We start from the raw sequence: 16,428 nt of genomic DNA on the forward strand, positions 1-16,428 counted from the left end.
TATGATTTTAGGCAGCTTCTCTGCTAATGAGTGGGGTTGTGTTCCTGTCTTACTAGTTGTTTGGCATAGGGTGTCCAGCACTGTAGCCTGCTGGTCGTTGAGTGGAGCAGGGTCTTTGAGTTGAGATGGAGATCTCTGGGAGAACTTTCACTGTTTGATGTTACGTGGAGCCAGGAGGCGTTTGGTTGACCAATGTTCCGAACTTGGCTCTCCCACCTCAGAGGCACAGGCCTGACACCCGGCCAGAGCACCAAGACCCTGTTGGCCATACAGCCAGGTACATGGGGAGTTTCTTGTCTTTTGGGAAGTCTGAGGTCTTCTCCCAGCATTCAGTAGGTGTTCTGTAGGAGTTGTTCCACATGTAGATGTAGTTCTGATGCATTTGTTGGGAGGAAGGTGATCTCCACGTCTTACTGCTCTGCCATCTTGAAGGTCTCTTCAGTAGATTTTTAAAAGAATCTCTTTATAGGCATATTTTTTCTGAATTACAGCACTATGACTTTGCTTTTTATGTAAATCTAATTTTATATAAATCTATTTCTAGCTCCATATATCAAATATATTATGATTACCTTATCAAAAAGATTAAGCCCTATGCCCTCTTAGGAAGGTAACCACCTTTATCTCTATAATAGACTTAAGAATGGAGTTATTTATTTACAAATATCATGCTTTGTCATTTGGATAATACTTGATTTGAGAAGAGTATGGGTCCTGAAAATAATAATTTCGTTTTGCCATTTTGCAACTATACTTAAAGCATAAAGATATGTGTTTTTATAAATATTCATTCAATCAACTAACATTAATCATGTATCATTCTTCAAATAATCAAGGTGGATAAAAGATCCAGAACATATGAACCTTGCTCAGGAAGAACTTACAATGTCAGTAAAATCTAAAGGGTGCAGATTTTCTAATGTTCAATAATATCTATTTATCACAGTGAACATAGGTATAAATTATTTTAAAAGAAGGTGGGAGGTGAATTTTTCGTCAAGTAGATTTGCTTACTGAATTAAAAAAACAGTTCAAATTAAAAGAAGTTGAACTTTTGTTTCATTAAGTATGGTCTTAGCTGATAAGTTCAGGTGGAAGATCAATCAGCATTTTAACACACCAAATTACAGGAAATACACTTGCTTATAACGGTCAGTAAGAAAGTCACCCAGTTACATATTTAAGGAACTGCATACTAATCAGCATAGACCATCAGTTTATTATTAGTTACATTTTGTTAGGCTTATGAAGTCCCTATATGAAAAGGACAACTCATTAAAGACAAGTGGGATTCCGGTAACTTTTGAAGGGTACACTGTTTTCAAATAAACTCTAGTGTGAGCAATGAATCTTATTCCCCTTAAAAATGGGCTAAACGGAAGGATCTTCCAGAGCCATAGTAATAGAGAAAATTTGTTCTATGCCATGTTCTATATTTCTTGAGACACAAGTTATTTTGAACCACTAGGTCATAAGTAGTGATCTATCCTGTGTTTCAACAGATGGCGTAATTGAAGAAAGGCCAAGTTCTTCACGGTAAATGGCACACAATTTAGACTCAGAGATGCCTGAAAGCCATAGGAAAAAATGCAATGGCTTCTCTTTTTCTTTTATTATTATTATTTCTCTGAAACACTAGTTTCTTTCAGAAGGAATTGGCTCTAAGCCTATTATTTTAGACCACTAAACTATGAATTTGGTTTTCTAAGATCCGAGCTTATTTTGTTTTGTTTTTCCCCTCCCAAATTAGGTGTATCAGGCAATTATCTCTTCTGCCCTGCAAGTCTGTAAATAAGTGTTCTGGAAAAAACAAACAAATAAACAAAGGGTGTTGTGAATGACAAGAGGGTAGTGGCTTCTAAGGTCAATAAGTGTGGGAAATATTGCATATCACACATTTCTCATGGGGACTCAGAATATTTCTTGAAATCAGTGAAGTCCTACAGTAAGGACTAGTACTTAAGTTATTTAATGCAGTATTTCTCCAAATTTTAAAATCAAAAAATCATTTCTGGAGACCTTAGTCTTTATATCTCTTGGACCTTGGGAATAATGAAACAGTTCTATAAATAGGAGAGTCACCACAGATTATATTGGAAGTAGTCCCTGGGAGGAAAGCGTGTTTCCTATCCTAAGCAAATGTATTCTGACATCTTAGCCTGTTTCACTTTTGGCATTGGAAAGCAAAATGAACTGCCTTCCCAGAAGATAGCATGGATTATTAGCATGCTCACAATAGCAATAATACTATATTATAGATGCATTCATAGATAGGTGTTATGCCAAACAAAAAGAACTGTGGTTCTGGTTACAACTAATACAGAGTCTTCAAAACCAGATACAATACTTGTTCAATTCTGTAACTGATTTTGGTGGAGAATTTGTCTTAAACAAGCACCAGTCTGAATTCCCTCCCCAGTTCTATTGGACACCTTGGAAGCAGCCAAAAGGCAAAATTCTGCATTCTCATTATCTTAGATGATGGAGAAGGAATCTCTCAGATTTCTTTATTTAAAAAAAAAGTGAGTTGGCTCCGTATCATATTTATATGTAATTTGAAAAACTAAGAAACCTTCTTCCTGCCAAATATCCCTATTAAAATACTAGCATTAAAAATGCATTTATTTGTTACCAGGCTGCTATTAAATTTTTTAAAATACTCCACCTCTTGCAAAAAAAAAATTGTTGTTTTAAGCTATCTTCTCACCTTAGTACTATTTAGCTTGAGGGTTTTTTTTTTTTTTTTTTTTTTTTTTCTTTTCTTCCTGTGGATTAGCTAAAAATAGCTACAACGTAGAGATTTAAATGGAGTTTAGGAAGTGGAAGTACAAAAGGAAGAGAAATTAAATTTTAGAGTGTCAGTTACGGTCCAGTAATAGAACAAGCTGTGGGATGCAGGTAAATTTGTGTCAAAAATTTTTTTAAAATTATGTGTTTACTTCAGTGTGGCTGTGGAATGGGGAAACATAACAAGATAGCATTATATACCTGTAATCCCTGGAAAAACAACAACATGGATGTCAGAAAAAATGTCACAGAAGGTTGGGTTGGGTAGATATGATAATCTCCCATCAAATACCCAGTTGCGTGTTAAAATGCATTTGTTTTAAAGTCCTTCTGATCTGGCTTTGCATTTTGGCTCTGCCACTGAGCAGCGTACTCCCAGGTAAATTGCTTTCTAATCTTCAGATTCTTTATTTGTAAAATAGTGATTTTTAAAAAATGACCTACCAGATATAATTATTTTGAGAATTATGTAAAAATATTTATGCAATAGACAGCCACTCTTAATGGCTAAAGCTTTCTGAGAGTTCATCATGTATTAACCTCTTACAAGCATTTTAAGTGTACTAATGCATTTAATATTCATGATATTGCTATGAAGTAGACGCTATCATTGTCATTTACATTTTACAAGCGAGAAAATCAAGGAGCAAGAAGGTTAATAACTTGGTCAAGTTCACACAGCTAGCCAGAGCTAGGATTAGAATTGATACAGTCTGATTCTAGACATGGGATTCTTAACCACTCCAGTAATTCTTGATCAAACATGACTAATTTATTGTCAGTCCTCTTCAATCATTATTTTATCCCTGGCCTATTTTGTCCGCATTTAAAATTATATTCTAATAAAATTCCCTGGTATAATTTAAAATATCCATATACTGAATGGAAAAAACTTAGAGAAATATCCTATATAATTTTGAAAATTTTATGTAATATGTATAATGCAAAATATGTTGAGATATTTTAATGAATCTATAATAAAGATTCGATTTGCATTTTATTAGAGGAATTTAGAGTTAATCTAGTCCAGGGATGGCAAACTACCCCCCACAGGCCAGATCAGTCCTGCTGCCTGTTTTTATGCCACCTGTGAGCTAAGACTTGTTGTTGCATTTTAGAATGGTTAAAAAATCCAAAGAATAATATTTTTTAACATGTACAAATTATATAAGATTCAAATTTCAGTGTCAGTAAATAAAGTTTTGAATTTTTTCAACACAAATTTTTGGAAATTTGTTTTCTCTCTTGTTCAATACATATCTACATATGGACTTAATATCTACATAATGTCCTAGATTTTGCATCTAAGTCCACAGAGCCCAAAATACTTATTATCAGGCCCATTACAGAAAAAGTTTTCTGACCACTTGATTCTAGCCCAACAGCCTCATTTTAGGTATGAAAATTGAGACTTACTGGAATTAAGAGCCTTGCCTAGTACGTAATCCAGAATCAAGGCCTTCTGACTCTAGGTTCCTTGTTACCGACCCAATAAGATCCCAAAGACTTTAAACTCTGTAGCACCGTGAGGCTGTCTTGTGAGAAACCAAGCAGAGCTGTCATCCAGCTTTTAACTTTCCTTTTAAAAATAAGCTGAGTATTTACATCATGGCATCCCAACCATACAGAAAGAACGGAAGCCACTTAGGGCCTTATGAAGAGGGAAAAGTATTCTTGTACAATATCTAAAATGAATATTTGAATTTCAGCAGGACAAAAAAATAAAATGAAAAGTAATCACAATTTACTCTGAAGATTAAGTTCAATTACACTTAAGTTGTTAGAGATTAGAGACAGTTAGTGATGGTGTGCTGATTGATGCAGATAGACCGTTCTATGAAGAAAACATGAAATGTGTTTTATTGTGCTGTCTACTCGAAGTGTGGACTAAATACCAAATGTGGCATAGGGTTTTTAAGCGCTAACCAGACCAGACTACAGAGTTGCAAGCAAAAGTAAAATAAAGCTTCCCGTAACAGAGTCCAACCTTTGACTAACTACCAAATAAGAACAGCCTCATCCTCATTCTTGTCTTACTATTGATTACTAATCTTCCTTTGCCAGAAATCTTTCCTCTTGCGGAAAAAAAGAAGTTAAGTCTTTTGTCACTGGTAATGGGTAAAATTGTTTGCTTCCTTCTCACTCAGAAATACACTTATTAAAGCAAAGAGCTTAAGCATTTCAATTTAAAGTTTACACTGTACCTTTATATCACAAGCTGTTTTGCCTTTTCCAGGCCATTTTCTTTCATTTTCAATTGATTTTCATAAATGAATATTTTGCTAGGTTTTATGCATAGTCTTCTGGTTTGAGGGAAAATGTACAGATTTTAGAGATATCACACATGTTTTATACCTTTCCTACAACAGTTAAGTCTAAAACCAAGTTTACATTCAATTTTCAATAAACCTGCCCTGAAGGTAGAACATACCAGTTGAATGCAACCGTAGGCTTAGTTTTTAATTTTATAAAATAGAGCCATCAATAAAAGATGAATGATGAATTCCAAGTCTATGTTTTCCTCCCTAAACTCTCCCTGAGCTCCATATTTCTATGTCCAAAAGTCTACCCATAATCTGTAAATAGGCATCTCACTGTTACCATGTTCAAAATCTAACACTAAAACCTACACCTGCTTCCTCCAGCCTTCCCTTCTCAATAAAAGACACCGTCACCAAGTTAGTTGATAAAGAAAACACACACGCATACCCTTATTTTTCCTTTCCTTGGCACTCCCACATCTGCTCCAGTACAGAGTTCTGCTGGACACCAAAAATTTACCACCAAGCTCACCACTTCTGTCCACCTCCACTACTACCACGACTGTCCAAGAGGCCATCATGCCCTTCCCAAACTCTGCAAGAGCAGTTCCATGCCTTCTACTTCCCCCCAATAATTCATCACTAAATAAGCCAAAATGGCTATTTAAACTACTTGTATCATATCACTTGCCTGCTTAAATCTCTCTGTTATACTTGAAATAAAATCTAAACTCCTTGCTATGGCTTATAAGGCATTCTCTGTTTTCTCTCTGCCTCTTCCACTTCATATCTGCCTATGGTCAGATGCCAGCCATTCTGGCCTTCTTTCTGGTACCTAAACATTTCATGCACGTTTATAAATCAGGATGTTTTGTACTTGATGATTTGTTTGCCAGGATCTCTCTTTATCTAACCTTCAAATGATTGTCTCAACATTTTCACTTAGTTCATGCGTCATCTCTTCAGCGGGAACTTCCATGACCATCCTAAAAAAAAGAGATCACCAGTACCTCCCGCATTTTATTTCATTCATAGCTCTGCATCAGTCAGTGGTTTACCATTATCTTTGTTTGGTTTTGCATAATCCCCTATAGAATGTAAATTCAGATGAGCAGAAATCTAGTCTTTTCTGTGTTGTTTTAGAACCTCTGCTTAAGCGCCTGGCATGCAGTAGGGGATCAATAAATATCAAAGTAAAATTTCCATCATCTTCAGTTGTTTTTCTTCCTTTGCTTTAACTTTCTGAATTAGGCATAATTAAGATGTATCTCCCTGACACCAATGCTATTTTGCCTCCTTGAAATGTCTTGAGCTACATGGTACATACACCACTGACAATTGTATTAGTCTTGAGGAATACACTATTATAAGGCTGTAGTCAAAATATTCCTCAATCATGGTTTAAAAGCTTACATAAATATGGACTGAAATTTCTCTTCTTAAAATATGTCACACTAGTTTAAGATATTATGAACTAAAAACCGTGCCTTTATAAAAGAAAGTAATTCTGTTTCCAATTATGAATTTGATTACTCATCAAGTGTGTAGATTGGGCTTTCAGGCATGGAAATTTAACAGGCACTATATTAGCTATCCATGTGAAGATGTTGAGAAAAAGGTTCTATGTTATACAAAGCTTGTCGCATGAATAGTTTTGGGCTGGCAATAAGTAATGTCATGCTTATGCAAATAATGTTCAAAAGGGCTGATCTGACTTTCTTCTCAATGTGGTGTTATAAATTTAAGTTATAATAGTAACATGACATTCCATGTAATTCATTTCTCCGGGATTATTACTGTTTCCAGCTTTTAGTTTCTTGGCTTCAAGTCTTATTCCTCATAATATTATACCATAAGATGTAATACCCTCCTGGAATACTCTGCTTGTTATGTCTTAATGTCTAATTATACCAAATACCATCTGTAACATGAAACCTGATTGTTAGAATGTTGATCATTCTGGTGAAAAATACAAATGCCATGCAAAGTTTTGCTGAAAAATTTAAAATGTAACATTTTCTGATTCCCACAAATAATAATAATAATAATAAAATTAAGCTCCCTCATTAAAGCATGTATTGAGTCATCAGAACACATTTAGTCATTAAGGAAACAGAGGGATTAATGGTATTAAACTATTTGCTTTAGTCATTTCATTCCCTTTAGATTCATCTGATAATGAGTTAAGGCAATTTAGATCCATTATTCAGGAACCTTGAGAAATTCACTAACATAAATTTCCAACTCAGTGATGCCAAAGCCATACTCAAACATTTGCTGTATAGCCACCAAAACCCAAACTGGTGCAAAATATATCCAATTAAGTAAAGTTAACTGGACTTGCCACTTTACCAGATTAGCTACAAAAATTATCTAACTGAACAGAAATTAGCAAATAATTATTATTCGATATGATTGCATATATTATACAACAGTTTAGTCATGTAGGATTACTTAAATTATATAAAATAATTATTTTAATAAATAAAAATGCCTGGACTAAGCATGTGGATTTTACAATAATGTATAGGCAATGTCATTATTTCAAATTCATTTGCTATTTTGTAATCCTATTGTTTTATAGAAGTGGCAAAAATTTCTACATATTATTCAAATCATATTACTATTGTAATAATGAGCATAACTTTCTTGTATCATATGCCTTTTGGAAATTTTAAAAAGATATTGATTTAAAAAAGAAAATTACACAATAAATATCACTGAATCTGGTAAGAACCATTATTGTTTATGCTAATAGTGGCCCTTTCCACTCATCCTCCTTTCCTGGGAGGCAGAGAGAGCACTTCTCTGCACTGTGGATCGACCATCTACATTTGAGGCCCTTCTCATTTTTTCACTATATATTGACTCTATTGATATGCTGTAGCTGAATATGTTTTCCTCCTGTATTCTTCTGCCAAGAAAAGAAATGGAGTTAGAGGCAAAGGGAATAATGCATAGAAGTTAGTAAATGCATGACTTTGCTTACTGCTTTCTGGACTTGCACACCTGGAACGCATTACTAGGTAATTGAAGATTAGGCTTTACTAAATAAGAAATGGCTACGGGATTATTAGCTTTACCATAAAAATTTTCAAGTATATATAATATATTAAAGCTTCTGTTATCTATTTTATGTATATTATAAACAACACAAATCAAAACTAAGTACCCAGAGATAGCTACTCCAAAATTCTTATGATACCATAAAATATTTTATTCAGCTTTCTAAATTTATATTTGATTTCTCAAATAACTGACATTGAAAATTATCAGTCATCCATTTGTTAAGATAAAAACTGGTTTGATGGTTTCTTTTTAGAAGGATTAGTTAGGAAACTCTTAGTGAATTTACAAAAGAGCAGACATTATTCCCATTTTATAGAAGAAGAGATAAACCTAGAAAAGTAATGAAAGTACCTCTTTCATTTTAAAACATTGTTTTAAGATTTTCAGCTCTTCGAACAAGAGGTAATAAAACTTATGTGACAACTGCAGTTATCCAAATGGCCAAGACCTTAAATTACTTAAAAGAAACAAAATTTTCTAGTGGCATCACATCATTTAAAAATGATCAATGATGAACTATTCTAAAATTACAGTGATGTATGTATCTCATTTTGTAGGCTGTAAACTCCTTGAGGTTAGAACTACCTTTTTTTATTCTCTAAGAGAGCATCTACAATATTTTTCATGTAACAAGTACCCAATATTGTTGCCAATTGACTATTGAATCTGTAGGTTCTAACTCATTCGAAATTCTTTCAACAAGTAGATAATTCTCCTGTCAGCTTTGTGCGAAGTTCAATTAGGAAATATAATTATTTTTCAAGTATGCAATATCGTATATATTTAGCTAGTAAATGGAAGGAGAAGGGTGATTAATTAGATATTCGGGATCTAAGCCAATTAACTAAAACTGCCAGTCAATTGAGGCCAAAGGGTGATACTGGGCTTTAATAATCTAAGATGATTGCTTCAGTGATCCATTTCATTATAAAATTATAGTCCTTAAACACTTAATCTGTTATTATCGTAACTATTTAATTTTTTCTGAAACCCAATCAAATTTTGATAGGCCAGAACAGAGTAGATATTGATTCAGGTCAGGATTGTTCTGTTTGTGACACGTACTTTCATGAAACCATTTAGTGGCATTTCTTTCACTTTCAACACAAAGACGAAAGTCCTCCATGTCCTGTATGTTACTTTTTATAATCATATTTTTGGTGACTTTATAGATGAAAGAAAATGCCAAGGGATTAAGTTAAATTTATTTAATTTAGCCTTTGTTTTTTATGGTTCTGGATCACATTGAAGCAAATCATGTAACAATAATTTTGAGTATGCATTGCATTTACTATATCTGTTGATATCATAGTTCATCTTTTAAAAATTAAATAATATGTTACATTTGGAATAGATTGAAATAAGAAAGAAAATGAAACAAAAGTGAATACATGCTAAAATTAAAATTTTAGCACATTTTATATTTCCATTTTTCCTCAAATAAGCATACAAATAAAACTAGTATTTATAAATTAGCTCGCAGAAGAGGTAAATTAGAAACCACACTACATCATATTCTACCAACACATTAAAAACACACACTTCCCTGTTCACCCTTGCAAATTCATCCATCTCTCTGTACATACCAAACACATTTATCAGCAATTCTGGGAAAAGCTAAATTAACAAACTGTCCTTGAAATCACCAGTATAATTTTGACACATTAAAATGCCTGACAATTCTAATTACATCTGATATAAACACTGTTAAGAAAAAGAATCCTGTTATAGTAATGTTAGATCAGCTATTCCAGCTTCCTCCTGGATAAACATGTAAAAATGGTTAAACAATAAGTTTCTATGGCAACAACTTAAATTCTAAGATCTTCTTAGTTACACCAGCTGCCACAGAAGGTACTACTTTCTTTAAAGCAGTGGGAACTAACCAAGATATCTCCTTTCCTCCTTTGCCATCTGGCACAACTAAAATCTCTTACTTTGATGAATTAAAGGATGATTTAACTGGAAACAAGATATCTCAACTAAAGCACATGGTAACTACTGTTATATGAGCATTGTATGTTAAGACAAAACAAAGACAAGAAGCTAAGTACTTCTAAGTGAAAGTTATATGGTGAGACCATATATATTATGTATCCTGCAAATTAAGCTTATATATATACATACATATATAAACTATATGTTAGTTTATATATGTAACTGTGCCAGAGATACTTTATCAAAATAAATAAAACATTGTCTAAATAACAAATGCTCTTATGAAATCATTGAATATCTTTTCTACATGGATTTTTAACATATATTATTATGTATTAAAATATTTGATAGTCCTAATATTTTAGAATCAATATATAGATAATTTAGATTTAATGATTTGAACTTATATAATTCATAAATTCATACAGCACATTCATTTTTTTCTTATATGTTAAATCTTCTTATACAGTCTTGGAGAACACACTAAGTTATCTCCTTCAAATATAGGACAATTTTTTCTGTTGCAAGACATACTGGAAATATAAAGGGCCACCAATACATACTGAATTAAGAAGATAAAACCAGGGTCCTTAATTTTTATATTGTATTTTTACAGCTATATACACACACACATATATATATATATATATATATATATATATATTTATATATAAAAAGGATAGCATTCTTTAAGAAATTACCAGGTAAATATATCTGACTACTCCATTCAAAGAGTGAGGTTTTGGAGTAAGAGGAAAATTGTATTTAAATACAGCTCCACTATTTACCAGATTTGAGTTATTGCTTACTTTTTTTAAGCCTCAATTTTCTCATTGGTATAATAGAAATAACAATATCTTATTAAATTTTTATGCACTTGTGAGGGCTAAATTAAGTAATTCTGTAAATCACTTAGCACATGCCTGGACACAATGACCACTCAGAAACCACTGAAGCTAATCTTTTAAAAATACCTTTAACATTGCCTTCTATATTTTAATTTCTTTCTAATTACTATGAAGAAAAGTTCATGCCCCAGTGCACACTTTCTACCAGAAGTTCTATTTTCCTGACTTAAACTAATCATGTGTCAGTTTTTAAAATTACCATCATGCCTCACTAGGTATCTTTCAAGTGTCACTTTCCACCAGAAACATAGAACACCTGCCATCTTTTCTTTTCCTTCTTAAGGTCATAATATCCTTGAATATATAACTCTTCCCCTCCCCCAACTTTTCAATCAAGAATAAGTCTGTTGATTGCCTACAAGGAACCCAGTTGTCTTTCCATAAAAGAATTAAGGCCTTCACATGAAAAATGAATAAATAAATAACAACCCATAATATTTGTCAGAGGATAGTGGGTTACAACCTTACTACTATGAAATGCAGTCCACAAACAAAAGAATCAAGAGAGAAAATGATGAATGGCCTTAGGAATAGTGATGGTTTATAATAAGGATTTTATTTAAAAAACATTAAAATAAATAATACATACTCCAGAACATCACTGTTCTGGGAAATTGCTTCTCTTTAGAATATGAGTTCTAGAAGGCAAATCTTCTTACAACTGCTCTGGGGGCTTTCATTAGCTGATTTACAATCCTACAGTAATTTTTTTTTTTTTTTTTTTTAAATCTGTGGTCTGCAGTCTTCTAACATACTTCTCAAGGGTGGATATGTGGTGGAATGCAGACCCCCATCAATGTGTAGTTTTATTTGCTGTTTTGTCCCCTAACTGCTGATAAAATAGACTGCTTAGAAATCCCAGAGGACTATGACTGAGGCCAGAGTTACACTGGCTCATAAAATTCAAACAGTTCAATGCTTTTCTTGTTAATTACTGGGCCACAACCAAAAATCCGAATGATGGGAGAGAAACACTTCTTTAGGATAATGATTGATTTCCATAAAGATGAGTGCTTTAACAAATTTCAATATGCATTTGCTGGGGCGGGTAGGGTGGGTGGGCACTAATTAGTTTTACCGTTTTCAGCAGATGTTGAATTCAAAACGCCAGCAGCGTCTCAAATGCCAGTCATTAGGGCTGTCTTTCATCGAAGAGTGCTGACCAGTGAAACCTCCACTGTTTAGTGACACCGACGTAGACAGAGTCAATTAAATCAAATCTCTACTAACATCCTTAACATATCTGCAGTGTATGCAGCAGCAGCAGAAGCAGCAGTGAGGGATTTCCAGTATTAATAAAGGAATTCACTGCAGCAGCAGGAGAGGGGGAAAAAAGGGAGGGGGAGGGGGCGTGTCGGGGGAAAGACCTTCCTTAACCACAGCGGAAAGCTGGAAAAGTCCGGGGGCGGGGATGGAGAGGGAGGGGAGCTACGTAAAGGGTAAAAAGCTAAGTGAGATGATTAAAGAGAGAGCCTTAATGTAGCTCTTGAAGTGATCCACCCCCAACCTTCCCCCTCCCGCGTCCCTTCCACCGCAAATCCAATTTACCAGTTGCAAATATGAAGCTGGAAAAATGTAAGGACCCAGAGTTGAAAACATTTTCACTTTAATACTGAAAAAATATGCCATTATAAAATCCTCGAATAGAATTAGTAAGTTCCACGTGCTTTCTCGGTTCTTTTTTCCTACTTTATAAGTAAGATTTACACCAGCACAGAATTGCTACCATTGGATCGCAGCCTAAGCACTAGAGTGACATTAATTGGTCATGCTTAACTGCCTCAAAATCTTTTTTTCTTAATAATTACACTGATACTATAATAGAAATCATGGGTACTTATTTTACATTCAGATGGAAGGCATTATTGGATATGTATAGAAAAATATTCCCCCTCCAAAAAGAAAAAAAAAAAAATCACCATCAAAATAAAAGAGCCCAAAACAACCCATAAAACTTTGCTCAACAAAATACATTTTTAACTCATAAAATGAACTGATGACTAGCCATGCAAATGTCGTAAATAAAACCTTTACATTTTTTTTTCACAGTAAACGTACGCTCTGAACTGCCTACCGATCACAAATAATGGCGAAATGGCACTTTCTGATTATACTGTATTTTGTTTATAGAAAGTTTGATACGATGGGATTTATCAGGTAAGATTTATCAGGTGCTGTGAACGTGACGGCGTCCCCAGTCGCGGGAGGGCAGCGTCCCCGGAGCGCGTGGATTCCATGCGAGCCATGCAGCACGTTTTGTTTTCTGCCAGAAGTCAGAGTTGCTTATTTACAATACATTCATGCCTTCGTGCAACTGCCCATCCCTGCGTAGCCAACAGGGAGCCATCGCGCCCCCCCCCTCCTCACGGGCTACTCCACAGGGGAAGAATAGATACCTATCTCTCTATGTAGATGTGGGTATATGTCTATATGCATAGGACCACGGTACCTTCCCCTCCAGCCCCTCTCCCGAGGGGAAGGGCACTGTCTGATCTCCGAGCAGGGCCCCCGCCGGGGCTTTGTCAAAAGGGGCTGCAGCAAAGAGGGATCTGGCAGGCTCTCCCAGCTCGCCACAGTCTGCTCTTTGTTTCCAGAGGGAGCTAAGGGGTCAGACCCTCTCAGTTGAGCGAGTTCATAGTTATTTATTTACTATGTCCATCAAGCCTTGGGGCGCGCTGGACCTGGGTGTGGGCTCCTCTGACCCCCGGGGATGCCGGCGGAGTGGGGGGAGGGGCGAGGCAGTTCCATCCCCCCCCCCCTCCTCTGCTTTAGCCGGGTTGGGGGTCTTAGTCTGAGAGCGAGTGGGAGCCACAGTCATACACTCTGTGGGCCCCGTCTGCGTTGTAAGGCCCATTGTGCCAGTAGGAAGAGTCACAGACTGTCTGTAGGGAATTAATTTCGGACGCCGAGGAGTTGGCGTCCCTTCTCTTGGACCGCTTTCGATTCCTCAGGATAAACACGAGCATGCCCACCACCGTGAAGGCGGAGGTGACAAACACCAGCAGCAGTCCCGGGACCAACACGGAGATGGACACCCTGCTGGTGTCTAAGTAGGAGTTGGAGTGTGTCCCGGTCTCCGCCAACCCGGTGCTGTTTTTACTGTGCGAAGTTAACGTGGGCGAGATCCTCGCGTACAGCTGGGGGCAGATCTCGTCATTGGAGAGCAGCATGAAATCCTTCCTAAAGAAGTCCACTGGCGTCTCGCACTTGAGGTCGCTCATCAGCACTTCGGAACCCAGGCGTTCTGCCCATTGCTTGAAAGGCACAATGGTGCAGGAGCACTCCCAAGGGTTTCCGTGCAGGTCTATCTGGATGATGGAGGTTAACTGGTCCAGCACCCCTGCCACCGGAAGGTACATGAAGTAATTGTTGTGCAGGCTGAGTTTAGAGAGCGAGACCCCAGCAAACACGTCCACGGGTAGGGACCTCAGCAAGTTGTTGTTGAGAATGAGGATCCTCAGTTTGGGCATGGCATTGAAGGTGGCCGGCAGGATGAGCTGGATGGCGTTGTACTCCACGTTGAGGTACTCAAGGTTTTGCAGGCCGGCGAATTTCTCCCGGGACAGCGTGTCAAGGTAGTTACTATCCATGTACAACCACCTGAGGTCCAAAAGATTCTTAAAAGTGTTGTTCTCTACGGTGGCAATGTTATTGTTGCCCAGATCCAACAGAATGAGATTCTTGTAATCCACAAAGTGCGATTTTCGGACGCTATGGATCTTGTTATCTCGCAGGAAAAGCTCCTGCACGTTGGAAAGCTTGGGCTTCAAATCAGCCAAGCTGCTCACGTTCCGGTTGTTGCAGTTCATCTTTAAACCCGACCCTGGGATGTGGTCGCAGCTGCAGCCCCCAGGGCAGGGCAAGCCGTGGGCTGGGGGTTTGTTTCTGGCGCTGCCGGTAGCTATCGCTGCCGTGGGTCTGATTTTGATCTGCCAGTTGCCTGGGATCTTTGTACCTCCGTTTGGAGCCGACCCTGGGGTGGCATGATCTTCTTGCCCACTTGTCTTGAAAGGAGTTGGCAGCGGGCCAGGAGCGAAGGTCTCTTCTTGGGCAGGGGGAGCCGGGAGACTAGAATCCACTCTGTTTTTCAAAGGACACAAGTCCTGTTCAGTGGTTTCATTGAGGTCTTTGCCCTGCAGTCTGGTGGGGGCTTCGCAGACTACTCGGCCGATCAGGGCATTTTGGGGAATGTTTTCGAGCCATTCTTTCAGGGAGAGCAGATCACAAGTGCAGTCCCATGGGTTATCCTCTAGCAGGATCTCGGCAATGCCAGGGATTTGCTCCAAGACCTCCTCGTAGGGCAGCGTTTTCAGCCTGTTTCCCCGGAGGTCGAGGTGAGTGATGGGCACATATTGGAACACATTGGCAGGTAGGGTGCTGATGAGATTGTCGTTTAAAATGAGTACCTCCAGCTTGTTCAAGTCCTGGAAGGCCCCCGGGTCTATATCCCGTAATAAATTAAAATCAGCCTGGAGGTATTCCAGATCGTCCAGCCCCAGGAAAGTCTGCTTTCGAAAAGATTTGATCTTGTTGTTATTGATGTGCAGCCTTTTCACCAGCTGCAGCCCCAGAAAAGCCCCAGGAACGATTTCATGCAAGCCATTATTTTCCATGTGCAAACTAACCGCATTATAAAAGTTAGCGAACTCATTAGGGAAAAGTCGAGTGAGGGAATTGCCATGCAGAAATAGATGGTAAAACTGGGAAGTCGGGGCGGTGAAACGCTGAAGACTTGTAAAGCCCTTTTTTTCACAGTCTACGTGTAGGTCCCCTTCTATCTCATTGCAGGAACAGATCTTCTCTTTGCAAACGTCCCCTGTAACGTTTCCAGCGGCAAAACAAAGAGACGTCTCCAGCAACAGAATCCAAAGCAGCATTTTTAAAGCGAGCAATTCATCCCCGATCTCATCACAAAGTAACAGCGACCATCCTGCTCTCCACAGACACAATTCAAGTTCATTTAGTGCTCCAATGTCCGAACCCAGGGAAGGAGAAGAAAAGGGTTTGGGGGGGTGGGGGTGGATTCCTTCCTCCCTAACCCCCCCGCACTGCAACAACCCAGGCGCCAGTCAATAATTATATCTACAAACTATCCAGGCACGTAGTGCAAGGCAAGCAAAAAAAAAAAAAAAAAAAAAAAGTAGAAAAAATAACCCCACTCCCCCTCAGCCCTTTAAAAATAACGAAAAAGAAGTTAAATATATACATATAAATTAAAAATACACCCTTACAGAATCTCGTCTAGTGTTCCTCACTAACCAGAAAGGGAACAATGCTAGTAATTAGAAGCAAGTGCATGTTAGAGAAACAAGCAGAGGGTTTGCAGCGTAGTACAGGCACACTGCCTGTGCATGGCTGTGCATCGGACTGACCTTGCCTCTGATACAAAGCAGGGTTTTCGGCGGCTTCTGCTGTTGAGGCTGCTGATGGAGTTCTTGCTGTGGCTGCGGGTTGCCCAGGAGTCC

General features: G+C 37.4%; 1 protein-coding gene across 1 annotated transcript; it reads right to left on the minus strand.

Annotated features, from left to right (window-relative positions):
- Positions 1 to 13,749: 13,749 nt before the first annotated feature.
- On the minus strand, positions 13,750 to 15,840 carry SLITRK1 (SLIT and NTRK like family member 1). Its single transcript, XM_059903150.1, has one exon. It carries the CDS (start codon positions 15,838 to 15,840, stop codon positions 13,750 to 13,752), a length of 2,091 nt encoding a protein of 696 aa, XP_059759133.1.
- Positions 15,841 to 16,428: the final 588 nt, after the last annotated feature.

Source organism: Balaenoptera ricei, chromosome 18, assembly GCF_028023285.1.
Source record: "Balaenoptera ricei isolate mBalRic1 chromosome 18, mBalRic1.hap2, whole genome shotgun sequence".
In the NCBI taxonomy this organism is placed as follows: Eukaryota; Metazoa; Chordata; class Mammalia; order Artiodactyla; family Balaenopteridae; genus Balaenoptera; species Balaenoptera ricei.